General features: G+C 34.9%; 1 protein-coding gene across 1 annotated transcript in view; it reads left to right on the forward strand.

Moving 5' to 3' along the window:
- The window catches only part of LOC140441555 (uncharacterized), a 789,370-nt gene extending 779,567 nt beyond the window's left edge, over nucleotides 1–9,803 (forward strand). The window contains exons 12-14 of the mRNA XM_072532358.1: nucleotides 1,087–1,317; nucleotides 8,472–8,697; nucleotides 9,058–9,803. Of these exons, the coding sequence (XP_072388459.1) occupies nucleotides 1,087–1,317; nucleotides 8,472–8,697; nucleotides 9,058–9,115 (515 nt within the window). The 3' untranslated portion in view covers nucleotides 9,116–9,803. The remainder of the gene's footprint in view (nucleotides 1–1,086; nucleotides 1,318–8,471; nucleotides 8,698–9,057) is intronic.
- Nucleotides 9,804–15,199: the final 5,396 nt, after the last annotated feature.

The following is a 15,199-nucleotide window of genomic DNA, read 5'->3' on the forward strand; positions in this document are numbered from 1 at the left end:
ATGGCATTCTTCCACAATTTATGATACACTGTGGAAAATATGCATAAACATGGCTAGATCTATTTTTCTCTGATTTCCTAAACAAAAGCACCGATTTTATTTGACTTGTATATTGAAGATATTCCAGTCATGCAATTTAAGAGGTCCAGATATGCATACGACTATATAATACCCATCCAACACCAAAACTGTAAAAAAACAAAACAAACTCTTATACCTGAGCTCGAAATTCGTGAAAGCTATTTTCAAGAATGCAACCAAATGCAAGCAGTTAGTCTGCTCTTTTCAGCAGCTAAATATGTTGCTTTCGTTTATTCAAACAATGCTTAAATAAACAAGATTTAAGTACAACTAAACAACATAATGCGTGATTATCATGTCTGGACTTAGATAGAAACGGCAGTTTTCTTGGTAGTGTCACTTCGAGGACAGGCACCGAAGACGCAACCGTCTTTTGATTTCTTCCCCAAGATGCACCCGGTTATAGCACTCTCGTTAAAGCTGTAGATACAAGATATAGCCAGTAGTATCTAAAGCAGGTTTTCCGAAGTCAGCTGAATGTTCGATATCAAATACGTAACAAAAGCTTGCATGAATTTAATGATAATATTAAGAGATTATTGTATTTGGCGTACTCTTAGGTACCTAAAGATTTTCTGGAACAAATTGGTATACAGGCAATCATAGGTGGATTACAGGATGTTGAAATGCAACAATCTCTCCGATTACAACATCACAAAATGCTAAATGGAGGACTAATCTCAGTCAAGGAGTATGAAGTGACGAAAAGCATTTCCAAAATAATGGTGACCATTCTCTCTCCTGTTGCCGACAAGAATGTAGCTTAGAATCTTTTTAAATAATTTTAAACTGTTTGTCCTTGTTCTAGTGTAGTGTTATGTACAATTTAGGTTTAATTTCATGTTTATTACATTCTGCGCTTTCTGGATAGCCCAAATTTGACGAAATGCCCCTGATGATGCTGTAGAAAGCGAAAATACTTGGGCAAGATTTGATTATTACAATTGTGCTCAATATTTGCCTTTATTTTTTCAAAATAATGTTCAAATATAAATATTTTTCTAGCTGCTATGGGTAGAAGTCAATCAACGCCAGGATTGGTGGAATCTCGCGGCAAAGTGGCACTAGAAGATATGTGGATACCTCCCGTATTATCAAGCTTGACCCCAGCTTATCCCAGATCCCTTATAAGCTCACCTTCCAGGCAGCACACTCCGGATTCTCCAGGAGCTATTTCGACAAGTAGTGGAAGAAGTGCTAGGAGCCATCACGTGACGGGATCCCATCAAAGATCAGGTGATATTAATATTAGTACATTAGTGCATTCATCAGAGATTTGATCTCTAAAAGAGAGACGAGCAAGCTGAATTTTGCTGAGAATGTCAATCTTGATACCTCAAAAGAGATGCAAAAAAGTTTGCCACTCCTACCCACGGGCTTCCTCCTAAAACCCACCACATAGGAGGAAGAACGAAAAACATCGATTTACCAAAAATCTGTACTCCGTAGAAAAAAATAGTTTAAACAAGAAAAGTACCAAATGTGCCAAAATTGACATTCTCAGCAAAATTATGTTTGTTCTTTTGATTTGTAGAGGTTCAGTGGCGTTTTCGTCTCTGAAAACTGAAGTATGACAGAATGAAAATTCGAGACGAGTGGGAGATTATGAACGCGAGCCTCAACGAACTCGAGAAAACATGAGCAGATCGAATTTTCATTCTAACCGCGTAACAGACTTTGATCAGAAAATATTAATCAAAAAGATTTAGTTAAAAATCAAAAAGTTATTGTTATTCAGATTGAATTGTTTTTGAATCGAACTTATTTGTTGTGGAGAAAATACAATTTCCTTTTTGAGCACCGGCACTTTTAAGTTGTGCCACTATAGCGGACAATTTTGGATATTTTCAAACTGTATCAGTAAGAATGTTGGAGTTGCGTCACATTAAATAATAGAAATAAATTTATTGTTTTAAAAATGTCAGATTCAAAGGGTTGTCAGAAAAGAAGTGAATTAATCCTATCTCGAGCAGGAGTAACTTAAGTAATAATATCAATATTATTTTAATGTGTAATTCCAAATAATCGATTTAGTAGAAAACTTTGGACGATTTTTTGATTACATCTACCTGTTTAAACAAAAAATAAACCCATTTTAGTTCTGATGCAGACCCTCATTACGTGAATGATAATGATGTATCTTCTATATTTACAGAAGTCTCTGATTAAAATGTGGAGAGTGAAAGTACCAGAAGATGTGACGATTAATAAACCTAAAAGTAGGAAAAGGAAGGCTTGGCCGGCCTAATGGAAAAGAAATGTCAGAAAGTTTCTTGGAAATTCCCTTCCAAAAACACACCAATGTTAACGGTAACGGTTGTACAGGCTCGCAGTTTAGGTCCATCTTGCAATCTATGTAGACTGAAATGTGATGAAACATTCACGTTACAAGAAAGAACACAGATCTTTGAAAAATATTGGTCAATGGGAAATATAAATGAACAACGAAGTTATATTCTGAGATCCGTGTCTATAATTAAACAAACATATTGATATGCAGACAGAAGTCAACAATAGACCAGATATTTGTTCTGCGACAGATCCTCGAAAAAACAAGTGAATATAACATAGACACACATCATCTCTTCATAGACTTTGAAAGCGCATATGACAATATAAACCGAAATTCTTAATAAAAGCAATGAAAGAATTTAATATACCAACACAACTAATAGAACTGATAAAAGAATCTCCAAAAGTAAAAAGTAGAATCCGGATACAAAATGAATTAACGGAAACAATAGATGTGAAAAAGGGACTACGCCAGGGAGACGCTCTATCATGCATCTTGTTCAACATCGTACTCGAGAAAATACTGAGGGACACAACAATCAATACACGAGGAACAACTATTAATAAAAGCGTGCAAATACTAGCATTTGCAGATGATGCTGACATAATCGCAAGATCAAGAAGAGAAATGATAGAGGCATACAACCAAATAGAACGAGCTGCACAAAATAGTGGTCTTAAAATCAATCAGACCAAAACAAAATTTATACAGGTAAGTAAAAACGCAGAAATAAGGCAGCCACAAAATATAACAATAGGAGAATACAACATAGAGGGGGTAAAAAACTTTATATACTTGGGATCCCTAGTCACGTCTGATAATAACGTTACGGAGGAAGTGAAGAGGTGAGATTTATTGCAAATAAATGTTACCATGGCTTAATTAGGCAACTCAGATCAGATAACGTCGCAAGAAAAACAAAATGCCAAATATATAAAACCCTAATAAGACCGGTACTCACATATGTCTCAGAAACCTTGACACTCACTAAAAGAGAAGAAACGTTGTTAGCCACCTTCGAAAGAAAAATCTTGCGACACATATATAAGGGCACAAAAGAAAACGGAATATGGCGAAGAAGATACAACTCTGAAATATACAAAATATACCCTGATCCGGATATTATAACATTCATTAAAATAGGACGGCTGCGTTGGATAGGACATGTAGAAAGAATGGAAGAAGGCAAAATACCAAACAAAATATTCAAACAGATGCCAGTAGGAAAAAGAACAAGAGGAAGACCAAAATTGAGATACTTAGAACAAATAGAAAATGATATAACAACCTTAAAAATAAAAACTGGAGAAAAAAAGCACGACACAGATCAGAATGGAGAAGAATCCTGGAACAGGCCAAGACCCAAAAAGGGTTATCGAGGCAGTTATGATGATGATGATTGATATGCAGATAAAGGTGACACATCAAGCCATTATAATCATGTATTCTATTTAAAAAACCCTGATCAGAAAAAAATAATGTGTAAAAGATTTTTTATATCCACCGTTGGAGTTACTAATAGATGTATATGTATTCGAACTTTTATTGGGAAGGCGGAAAGTGGCTTTATAAGCATCGATCAAAGAGGTAAACATACCATGCATAAAACATTTTGAAACGAAACTATGAACAGGGTTCGTACACACCTTTCTTTAATTCCGACAATGAAGAGCCACTATTGTCGTAGTAGTACCTCATAAAAATATATAAAAGGAAGCAAAACATGGACAGATCTGTATAATGATTATAAAGCTGATTGCCAAAGAGACAATGATGAATTTGTAAAAATTGGTTTATATAGTAAACTTTTTAATTATATATGCATTCTTTTCTCCCAAAAAAGATCAACGTCAGTATTGTGAACAATACAAAAATTCGAGCAGTGAAGAAAAAATAGCCCTAGAAGATGCCTATATTAACCATCATAAGAAAAAAAACTTAAGCCGGGAGCTAAAAACACTTGACAAAGGGAATTTTCAAAACAAAAAGATCTTGTTTTGACCTACAAGCTGCTCTAGCGCCACCAAAAGGAAACGTTTCCGCTTTCTATTATAAATCTAAGCTATCAACATATCATTTCTCTATATATGAACTTCAGAAAAAGAGAGTGGGAAATGTGCACTGCTATGTTTGGCACGAAGGAGAAGGCAGTAAAGGTGTCATAGAAATTGGTTCGTGCCTGCTGATGTATTTGGAACAAACATCTATAAAATCCGATTCTAATTATTTAAAATTCATATTTTACTCATTTGGTACAATTGTGGTAGCCCAGGAAAAACCAAGTACCTAATTTGAAGGTATCAGTACGCTATAAACCATTTCAAAATTTCTTCTATAACTCATCGCTATTTAAATGTCGGCCATGCTCAAAATGAGGGTGACAGCTGTCAATATTTAATAGAAAGAAGTATCACTAAAGCTTTAAAAGGAGTTACAAGTTTCTGGAATCAGTAGGTGCGGAAAACCGAAGAAAACTTGGCGCCAGAGATTTAGGTAGGACATGTCTGTTTATGCATGCCGACCCTGCCTAAGGATAAAAGCAAAGAGAGATATTGATGATTACTATCATATATTTATAGATGACATTGTTAATTTTTAAAACAAGAATTAACTGTACTAGAGATATACTAAAAGATAGCCCAAAAAATCCTGAGCCTTTTCCCACTTTCATCAATAATCGAAAAGCTCTAACCCACATACACATAATCTCACTATAACAAATGAAATAAATCGTAAGGTTTTCTGTTATTCATAGAAAAACGTGCCAGAGCTGACCGCCGCAGTGGGCTTCCTGAATTTTTCACTAAAACAGCAAAAGGATTTTGAAATTGTGTAAGCGGCGGGACACGGGAATAAAATATGCAAACGTCAATCCGTTTGGTCGCTGTTTGTTTCTATACCGAGTTAAGTAGCTCAGCAAACAGGATTGGAATTGCTCTGTTTGGTTTTGATTTGGAAAATGTATATGTATGTATTTCTAAAATCTATGAACACTATAGTTCAGTTTCACTTTCAAAATTCTGCTTCACTAAGGGAATTAGGCCTTGCTGGTTCTTCCTTACAAGTGTATTATAGCCGTATTTTTTGTGATATTCGTGATCTTCCCGTTTATATATACAGTAATACCTCGACTTACGCTACCCCGACTTACGCGAATCCAGAGTTACACGATTTTTAAATCTTGTCGATTCGTCCTCTGAGTGCCACACAATCGTTCGATTATCGAGTAGGTAGATAGAATTACCGCCCACACATTATTGCTCATACAAAGTACATGTTTCGACTTTTCGCACGAAATCAGTACATTTATTTTGTATTAGGTATTTCTTATTTACAGTTTTGTTTTGTACGTTATCTTTGGAATGTATATTTAACGTAATTACAGATTTTGAATCAAAAATGAAATTTTGTGAACTATCGAAGAAGTTTGATCTATCGGAATCAACGATCAGAACAATTATAAAGGGCAAGGAAAAAATTCTCGAAGCTGTGAAAACTGCACAATCTTTAAATTCCACCATCGTATGTAAACGTCATGGTATTATCCAAATGAAGACAGTGTTAAAATTATGGTTGATGTAATTGGCTGTGGCCAAAAGTCGCTGTAATTGGCATAGCATTGCAGAAAGCGGAGAAGCGACAAATGCTAATAAAGAGGCTGCTTATTGTTATCCACAGAAATTAAAAGCCATAATATATGAATGTGGCTACACCAAACAAACCATATTCAATGTAGATGAGACTGGCCTGTTTTGGAAGAAGATGCCTAAGAGAACTTTCATCGTACGTGCATAGAAAAATTTTCCAGATTTTAAGGCTGCCAAAGATCGATTGACAGTGATAGTGGGGTCAAATGTAGCTGGTGATTGCAAGTTAAAAACACTCTTATTTTATCGCTTAGAAAATCCAAGAGCACTAAAAAATAAATCTAAATCTAGCTTGCCTGTAATTTGGACGTCTAATTGTAAAGCTTGGGCGACAGCTTCCCTTTTTGAGGATTGGTTTGGTCATCATTTCCTACCTGAATCGAATCAATCTAAACAATTGTTATTGTCAATCTAAACAAATTCCATTTAAAGTGATGCTAATTATCGACAACGCTCCAGGTCATCCTCCTGCAACTTTAACTAGTTTTGACCCACGTGTGAAAGTTGAATTTTTGCTACCTAATACAACCAGTTTACTTCAGCCGATGAATCAGGGAATCATTAAAGCATTCAAGGCTTATTATACCAGACGATCATTTGCACATATGTATGAAGTTATAAGAAAAAACGAAAATCTCTCTGTTAAAGACTTTTGGAAACAATTCAACGTGTTAGATGCAGTGACAATCATTGGACAATCTTGGAACGAAGTTTCACAAAAAACGTTGAATGGCGTCTGAAAAAAAAATGTGTCCTTTTTTTCTTCACTGGCACTGAAATGGAATTGATGCCAGAGCATGATGAAGTTATTAATGTTATTAAAGAAGTTCTTGATATCGCCCAGCAAATAAATTTAGAAGTTGATAGTGATGACGTTAAAGAACTGTTGAATTCCCACAATCAGAAGCTAATAATAGATAACCTTATAGAAATGCACGAGAAAGAACAAGACATTGAAGAGCTTGAGTACATCTTCCGGTCCCAATTAAAACAATTTATATACATACATATACGAAATGTATATATATTATCTTCTTCTTCTTATACTGCCGTGCACCTATAGTGCGTTGGCAAATTATCTTAAGACCAGATATCTGTCTTTTGTGGCATGCAAAAGATCGCTAGTGTTATTTATGCCTGTCTAGTTCTTTATGTTTCGTAGCCACGACATTTATTTGCGACCTGCTCCTCTCTTGCCTTCAATCTTTTCCTGGATTATTAGTTGAGGGATTGCGTATTTCCTCTCAGAATATGGCCGAAGTATCCAATTTGATCCTTGATCAAATTGAGTAGCTCTCTCTCTCTCAGTATTTGCCTTTCTTAAGATTTCTTCGTTTTTCACCCTATCTGTCCATGGTATGCGGAAAATACTTAGCAACTTCCACATTTCGAAGGCCTCCAACTTATTAATGGAAGGTACTCTTAACGTCCATGTTTCCATGCCGTATAACAATATGGACCATATGTAGCATTTAACTATCCTGTAGCGGAGATTGAAGGAAAGATTGCGGTTACATAGTAGCGGTTTAAATTTGATAAAAGCTTATCTTACTTGTTCGGTACGGCATTTTATTTCTTGTTGAGGATCCCATTGGACATTGATCATCATTCCCAAGGATTTAAATGTTTTCACTTGATCGATTGGAGCATTATCTACTTGCAGTCATATATTTATCTTCAAGTCATATATTTTTCCTACGGTGTTTATTTAATTTAACATCAACTGTATATCATGTAAAATTAAAATAGCGATGATGATTTCCAGCCTCCGATAGGAGAAAGAACCTGAAGAAGAAGTATATCATGTTCGTTGTCTGTTATTATCGCGGTGTCGTCGGCGTAACGAATGTTATTTATCGGGAACCCGTTTACCTTTATTCCACACTCAGAGCCTTCCAGTGCCTCTGCAAAAATGTTCTCTACATAGAGATTAGCCCTGTCGCACCCCTCTTAAAATTTCAAATTCTTCTGTGTTGGTTGATTTGTTCAGTCTCACTCGTGCTTTTTGATTCCAGTAGAGATTCTGGATAACTCTTATATCTTTCTCGTCAATGTTAGCGTTGTGTAGCATTTTTATCACTGCGTCATGTTTTACGGTGTCAAACGCTTTTTCTAAATCGTGGAATGTTATGACTATATCCTTTCGTATACTATATTTTATGTATATATATATATATATATATATATATATATATATATATATATATATAAGTATATTTATGCATATATTCATATAAAGTAAAGTGTCCCAACGAAAATGACAAAGATTCTCAGTCAGCTGATAACCTACTTCAAATGACAAACATTGCTGGCAATCTAACGAGTATTTTTCTAACAGACTTTTATAATGACTTTAACTAATAGAATTAAAAAAAAAAGAACGTTAATTTAATCTCTTTAAGATCAAACTTCAAGCTATCTTCCTGAATTAATAGATTTGTCTATTTCAGGTACAACTCTACAATGCGACAGCATGACTCATTTAGTTTCAGCTTCAGGTGCAACCAGTCCTGCGCTCGGATCACACGAAGCGCTCGAAACTGAAATAAAACGCTTGAGAGAGCGTTTACAAACCGTAGAGTCAGAAAACGCCGCGATGAGCATTAAGTTGAATCAGCAACAATGGGAACTTGAGAATAGGTTAGCAGAAATTGAAATGCAGATATGTGGTTCAAGGTAAGAATTGATTATGCAATCCTTGATTTTGTTTTTTCCGGTTCTATTTCTTGAATCTAAACATCTACCATTTTCTTTACTTTATCGGGTTAAATATATCTATTAATATTCTTATCGGGTTTTCTTTTAATTTTTCATAATTTTCTTTGTCTTCGTCTGTATGTTATGTTAGCCATTTGATTCTAGCTTTTTTTGTTGTTAGTTCTTCACCTGTGCTACATGTTTATTTTTTATTGATTTTTTTATAGTTTCTTATTCTGATTTTCTGTTTTTTTTTTCTGTTTTGTACCAATTTTAACTTTGTATTATAATAATTATAACTTTACGTCTTCTAATTTATTAATTTAATTTTTGTTTTAGGTCGTCAAGCAGTCTAGCAGAAGAAGAAAATGAAAGGAATAGAGAGAGTATTATTTAACAACAAAACAGGCTGCCTTACCAAATCGTGCAAGCTCTTGTGCAGTACATTGTGTAAAGGCGGCTAAATAACTCTTGTATAAACATTTAAAAACGATTTTAGTGAATTTTAAATTGGAAGAAAAACATTGTTGAGTGTCCCAAGTTGGTGCATATTGTGTGTTTTGAGGGTAAAATGGTTTACCAGTCGATATATAAAAACTATTCAATTTTTTACTGATATTTTATTAAATGGGAACGCAGTGATTATTATCAAAACAGAACCAGATGATTATAAGTGTGAGAAATTTATGCGGCTAGTTGGATTTGTATTTTTACTACAATATATTTATTTTAGTAAAATGTTTGAGCTAATTAGTAAATTCCAACTTTCGCGTCAGTATTAGATGCCCTTGGGTTTTATTATTTTTTAAAATATTACTATGTGATTAGTAGTTTTTATATCAACGTAGCTTCTTCCTTTATGCCCGGTGATATTTGACATACATTTTATACAAACAAAAAGTTAAAGGCAACAATGGTAAAAAGTATGAACTAGTTTTTTATTTTTCGGTTATTTTCAGGAAGATATCAATAACATATCTAAAGTGTTTAACTATCTTCTTCTTCTTTAAACCCGTACTCATCTAAACATGCTCGTCTTCTGTTTTATAAAAAAAATCTCGTACTCGTAGACTACTTCATACCGTTGAGAGGATTCTTTGGTTAGGAAATGCACCGATGGTCCGAACTGTGTTCATTTCTTTTTTCGTTCTTTCTTTTAATTATCAGTTTTAGTTCATATTTTTTTAAGTATGGTCAAAATACTCTTAAGGTACTCAAATACTCAATAGTTATTTCTGTTTTATTGTAAAAATACAAATCCAACAGCTTTTTTTGTTTAATCATCGATTGTAAACCATGATTTCACGAATTTCTGGAATTTGTAAATTTTTCGAACTGAAAAAAATGGACGTTACACACCTCTTGTGAAATTGTTCACAACTAAATGACTGCCAAATTTTATGTACTATACCTTTAGATAGAAATAGAGAAGAAAGAGCTAAGGATAAAAATTGAAATTTAAAATCGACTAGATTTTTCTATAAAGAATAAAACAGCAGGTTAAGGAAAGTGTCGACTGTATGGTAATGTTGAGTAATTCTTCGATTTTAACAAATTTTAATAGTTTTTGTAATTGTATTTTTTTTTTATATATATATATACAACTTATCTTGAATCTAATTCTAATTCGAATGAACGAATTCGGTGGTAAAACTCGTCAATATTGTGTGGTTAAAACAAATAAAATCAATCTTATTTTTATCTAGTATATAGAATTACATATTTCAAAATAAGAATAACAGTAGACTTCCTCCCGTTCGGCTTGTTTTGGCTTGGCCGCCGGATGGTTCGGTTGGACACCTGAGTATGATTACATTGTAAGCGAACGGACAGGTCGTAACATGTTTATCTAGCCACGGAAACGTTAACTCGTAGTTGCTTTCGGTGCTAGATTGAGTGCAGACACATCGTACGTTGTGATCCATTACGTGAGTGAAAACGTTTTTGTACATATTGAGTTGTTGCATACTGTGCTGTTACTGTGTTGTGTGTGTACAGTACTTTCATTATGAGTGCTAAACGTAAGCGTACTTTTGTGACAATGGAAGAACGACTTAAAGCACTCTTTTACTTGTGCGCAGTTGACTGTCGAACGTACCGTACTCTAAAAGCGGGATGCCCGCTGTAAGGCTGACGACACTTCGGAGCACTCTCTTCTCTTGTCTATATCTTATCTCTATCTTTGGTCCGTCTGGTGTTTTTCTTCTTCTTCTTTCTTTTTAATTACTGTTCGAATGTAATTATGTACAATGTTTCATCCCTCCTTACTTCCCGTCGTGCTTAAGATCATCTCTCTCACAGTAACAGGGTTCTGTTACTGAAGATGATCTTTCTCTTGGAAAGATATTCCGCCATCACATTCAGCAGAAAGTACGGACACTCCTCTCTTCTAATTTCTGCATCGCCTCTTTCCACTGCAGAGTGTTAAATGCATTTCTAACATCGAAAAGCAGCAGAGCCTCCCAGCGCTGTTCGTCCCCAATGTTGTGCAATGCCTCGATTACACTGAAAATTGCGTCACTTGTGTTCTTTCCTTTGCAGAATGCGAATTGTCTTGGGGATAGGCCTTCTGATCTCTCAATGGTGTCGTCGATCCATCCTCGCATCCTCTCGCACAACAGATTCCGCGCGTCCTGGACCCTTCACCGCTTCGGGCGGTATCTGGTCTAGTCCGGGAACCTACGTGTCTTGAATGCATCCAATATATCGACCAATTCATATATGGTAATGGATACGGCCCTTTTAGCTCCCTCGTTCCTCCATACTCCATGCCATGTGACGGACGGAAAAAGCCCTCGTGTTACCTCAAGCTTTTTGTCTAGTGGTATTTCGTATGAGGGGTACCCATGGAACTTTTTCATTGAGATCCCATATCCCTGACCAAAGAGGTCCTCATCTAGCTTGTCATACAGTGCACTAGAGCGCCTAGACAAAGGTGAATCGATTCAAAGTAGTTGTATAGATCTTGGAAGCCATAAAGAGACTTTGGAAGCAGGTAGAAGCGGATAAAGTTCTTGCATTTTGATACACTTTAAAAAAACCTAAAAATAAGTTAGTAAATGATGCTTTTTGCATCATGGGTTTGGTTTTTGCAAGAAGCGTTTTTGCGTTGAAGAGGAACACCAATTAGTGGCCTAATTTTACAAGAAAAGTCGGTTATCCTACACACTAAACTTAAGGCTACTCCAAACCTTAAACTTGAACCTACAAACTAGAGCAAATTATTTCTGACAATAACTTAGTAGTTTATTTTATTGCTAACAATAAAAGTTTCCTCCTAGTTTTATGGTAAACAAGGAAAGGATCACAGTGGCTTTCTGTTCCAATGCTTCAGGTACATATAAATTACCACTTTTTGTTATCAAAATCTATAAATCCATCGTCATACCTGTAATAACATACGGATGCGACACGTGGACCATAACCAAAGCAAACGAAGAAAAGCTCAGACGCTTTGAACAAAAAATACTTAGAAAAATTTTCGGACCTCACCATGACACAAACCAGTATAAGATCAGAACCAATATCGAATTAAAGGCACTCTTCAATGACGCCGATATTGTCCAAGAAATTAAATCACAGCGACTAAGATGGACAGGCCACGTGCACAGACTGCATAACGAGAGACTTGTAAAACTGGTATGGGAGGAGATTCCCACAGGCAAAAGACCACTCGGACATCCCAGAATGCGATGGAGAGATAACATCCAAACAGATCTCCGGAAAATGAACATTCCATTTGACCCTAGGTTGATGAAAGACCGAACAAATTGGAAAAAAGTTGTACAGTCAGCAAAACCTAAAGAATTCAAAAAGTTGGACTGTGAAAACTTCCAGTGTACTACCTGTCGCAGAAATCGGCTATGATGGACTCTTATTTCTTTAAAGAGGGGTTTGTTTGTGAATTCGTGCCTAAAGTAAAAAGTCATTTGTTGAGTTTAAAACTTTCTGTTTACAAATTACAACAAAAATAGAGTAGTAAAGATAGCAAGAGACGGTTCTCCAATAGAAAGACGATCAGTAGGAAGACCACGAAAACTATAGAACGACAACTTACTGGAGGCACATTGAAAAACAGACAGATTTATATATACATAAAAAGAAGAAGGTTTTTATTTCTTTATGTATTTTATTTCAGTATTGTTTTATTTTTTAATTAAAAATATCTTTGTGTCAAATACAGATAGTGTCAATATTTCACAACTACAACAACTGCTGACAGTAAGCTTTAATTTGCCGTTTATGGTAAGCGAAAGTATGTTCACCGTGCCTAAAACAGTCTTATTTTAATAACTTCGGTTAGTTAGGCCGGAGGTCTGGTCTCTACTATACGATCAAATACTGTATGATCAAATAAAATTTAACAGGTTTACAAAAGGATACTATACCACTGGTATATGTTGTCATAAAATATAAATTGTAATACAATTATTAATATCTAGTATGATACGCCCCACGTTGGGCGCCAACTATAAGAGGTGGTAGGTTATAGGGTGTAAGATACACGACAAGAATAAGATTATTTTCGTGTTTCTTCGTATCATCGTATCCGGTACTTTAACTACACTGTAAATACAATAAGTAGCGACTATAGGTTGGAAAAAATAAAATTCCATTACTGTGAGCGGTATAATTACCGAAAAGAACAATGACTTCTTAAAAATAGGTTACAACAAAACGTTATGTCCGTAGCTTGCAATCTAATGGCTGAATATCAATTGACAACATCCGGTCATACAAATTACGTCATCTAGTAGCAGTGATGCCAGACATTAATTGTGTTATAAAATTAGATATGAAGAAAACAATAAAATTTGTTAAATTTTAACCGCATGAATAGTAGTATAAATTATAACAGTAAATTTACGTGATTGCATAATTTACGTAGTAACCCCCAAATTTCCTGGATATTCCACTATCCTTCACGTATTTATATATTATGCAGCTTCACCACAAAAATGCTCAAGGTAATAATATAGAAGAGCTTTTTTTACTTCAGATGCGTGCCTGATTACAGGACTGCTGCCTTAATTTTTATTAACTGGTTACCATATCTGCAAGTCTCCGTTTATGATAGTAAGTCCAAAGAAATTAAAAATATTGCACATTTTTCTATGGCAGTATCAGAAGTTTTTATTAAATATTAAAATTGTGGAACTACTCAAAGATCAGTGCCTTCGATTCTATTATCAAACAGAAAAATAAATTTTGTTCAAGATTGTTAAGTAGAAATGGCATTTAAAAGGTTAACATTTTCCTTAAGGCCTGTCGGAGGTGTATATAAAGATATTTGTAATATCAACCTAGAAAACCAAAATTTGTTTGAGTCATTGAGGAAGGTCGTTTGCTAGAGTTCTAAATGGTGCAAAAATTGAATAATTTATTATTCGAGTTTACTATAAGAAGCCAGCATATTGTTCTACATTGCCAATAACTAGATTAAAAAATATTTATTTCCCATAGACTTGTCTATCTCATCTGCCTATTTTTTTTATGCCCCGACTTTATATGAGACTCCTTTCTTTTATTTAACCTCCTTATTTTTTCCTCATTCCGATTATTTCTTCTGTGTTATTTGTAATTTAATTTTTTCTCCACAGTTCGTATAAATTTTTAATATCTAAAATTACTTTTATTTACCTTACATATACAATAGTATAGGCTTTGACTACCTTCTGTGAAAGACTGCTTACATAAGTTGGCCTAAAATTTTGGTCTACAAAAGTTAGGTGATGGTGACACAAATTAATGTTGATGGCTGCTTTTCAGGAAGCTTTAACGTGGTTAACTCAATAGGATCATCTGAAAGATACGTCAACGGGCGCCAGTTGACTATGCTCTAACAGTCACACAACAATATTAATAAGTCTTTATAATTGAGAGACTCTCCACCCAAAACTTTCTTTTCGCAAAAGTCCTTTAAGAACACCTACTAATCGGTCCCAAAATTCACTCCACCATCAGCTGTAGAGGGCTTGAAACGCCATTTAATAATACGTTGTGTAGAACTATATTCCTGGATAGTATTCTAGTCCAATTTCTTAAGTGCTTTCTCGAATCCCGTCAAATGTGTTCCATTGTCACTATAAACCGTTCTCAAGCATCCTCGCCTTGCAACAAAGTGACGAAAATCTTGAATAAATGCATTAGTTGACAACGATGTAACGAGTTCCAGATGAAATGCATGATAAACGGTACACGTGAACAAAGAAACCCATGCCTTCTCGTCCAATTTTAAGTAAAGAGGTCCAGCTAAGTCCACTCCGAAAATTTTAAAGACTGTAGCATCCCTAACTCTATCGGTCGGCAACGAAGTTGTTTGTTCTTCGAACAAAATTTTGCTTCTTGTCTCTTGCACACACCATATTCTTTTAAAATTGATCGCATAATCCGTCTACCCTCTAAAGTCCAATATTTTTTTGACTACTTAGTTTTGAGAAAACTAAGTAGTCCTTGTGTGCCTACATGACAAGAGCTGTTG

Source organism: Diabrotica undecimpunctata, chromosome 1 (genome assembly GCF_040954645.1).
Source record: "Diabrotica undecimpunctata isolate CICGRU chromosome 1, icDiaUnde3, whole genome shotgun sequence".
NCBI classification, from domain to species: Eukaryota; Metazoa; Arthropoda; class Insecta; order Coleoptera; family Chrysomelidae; genus Diabrotica; species Diabrotica undecimpunctata.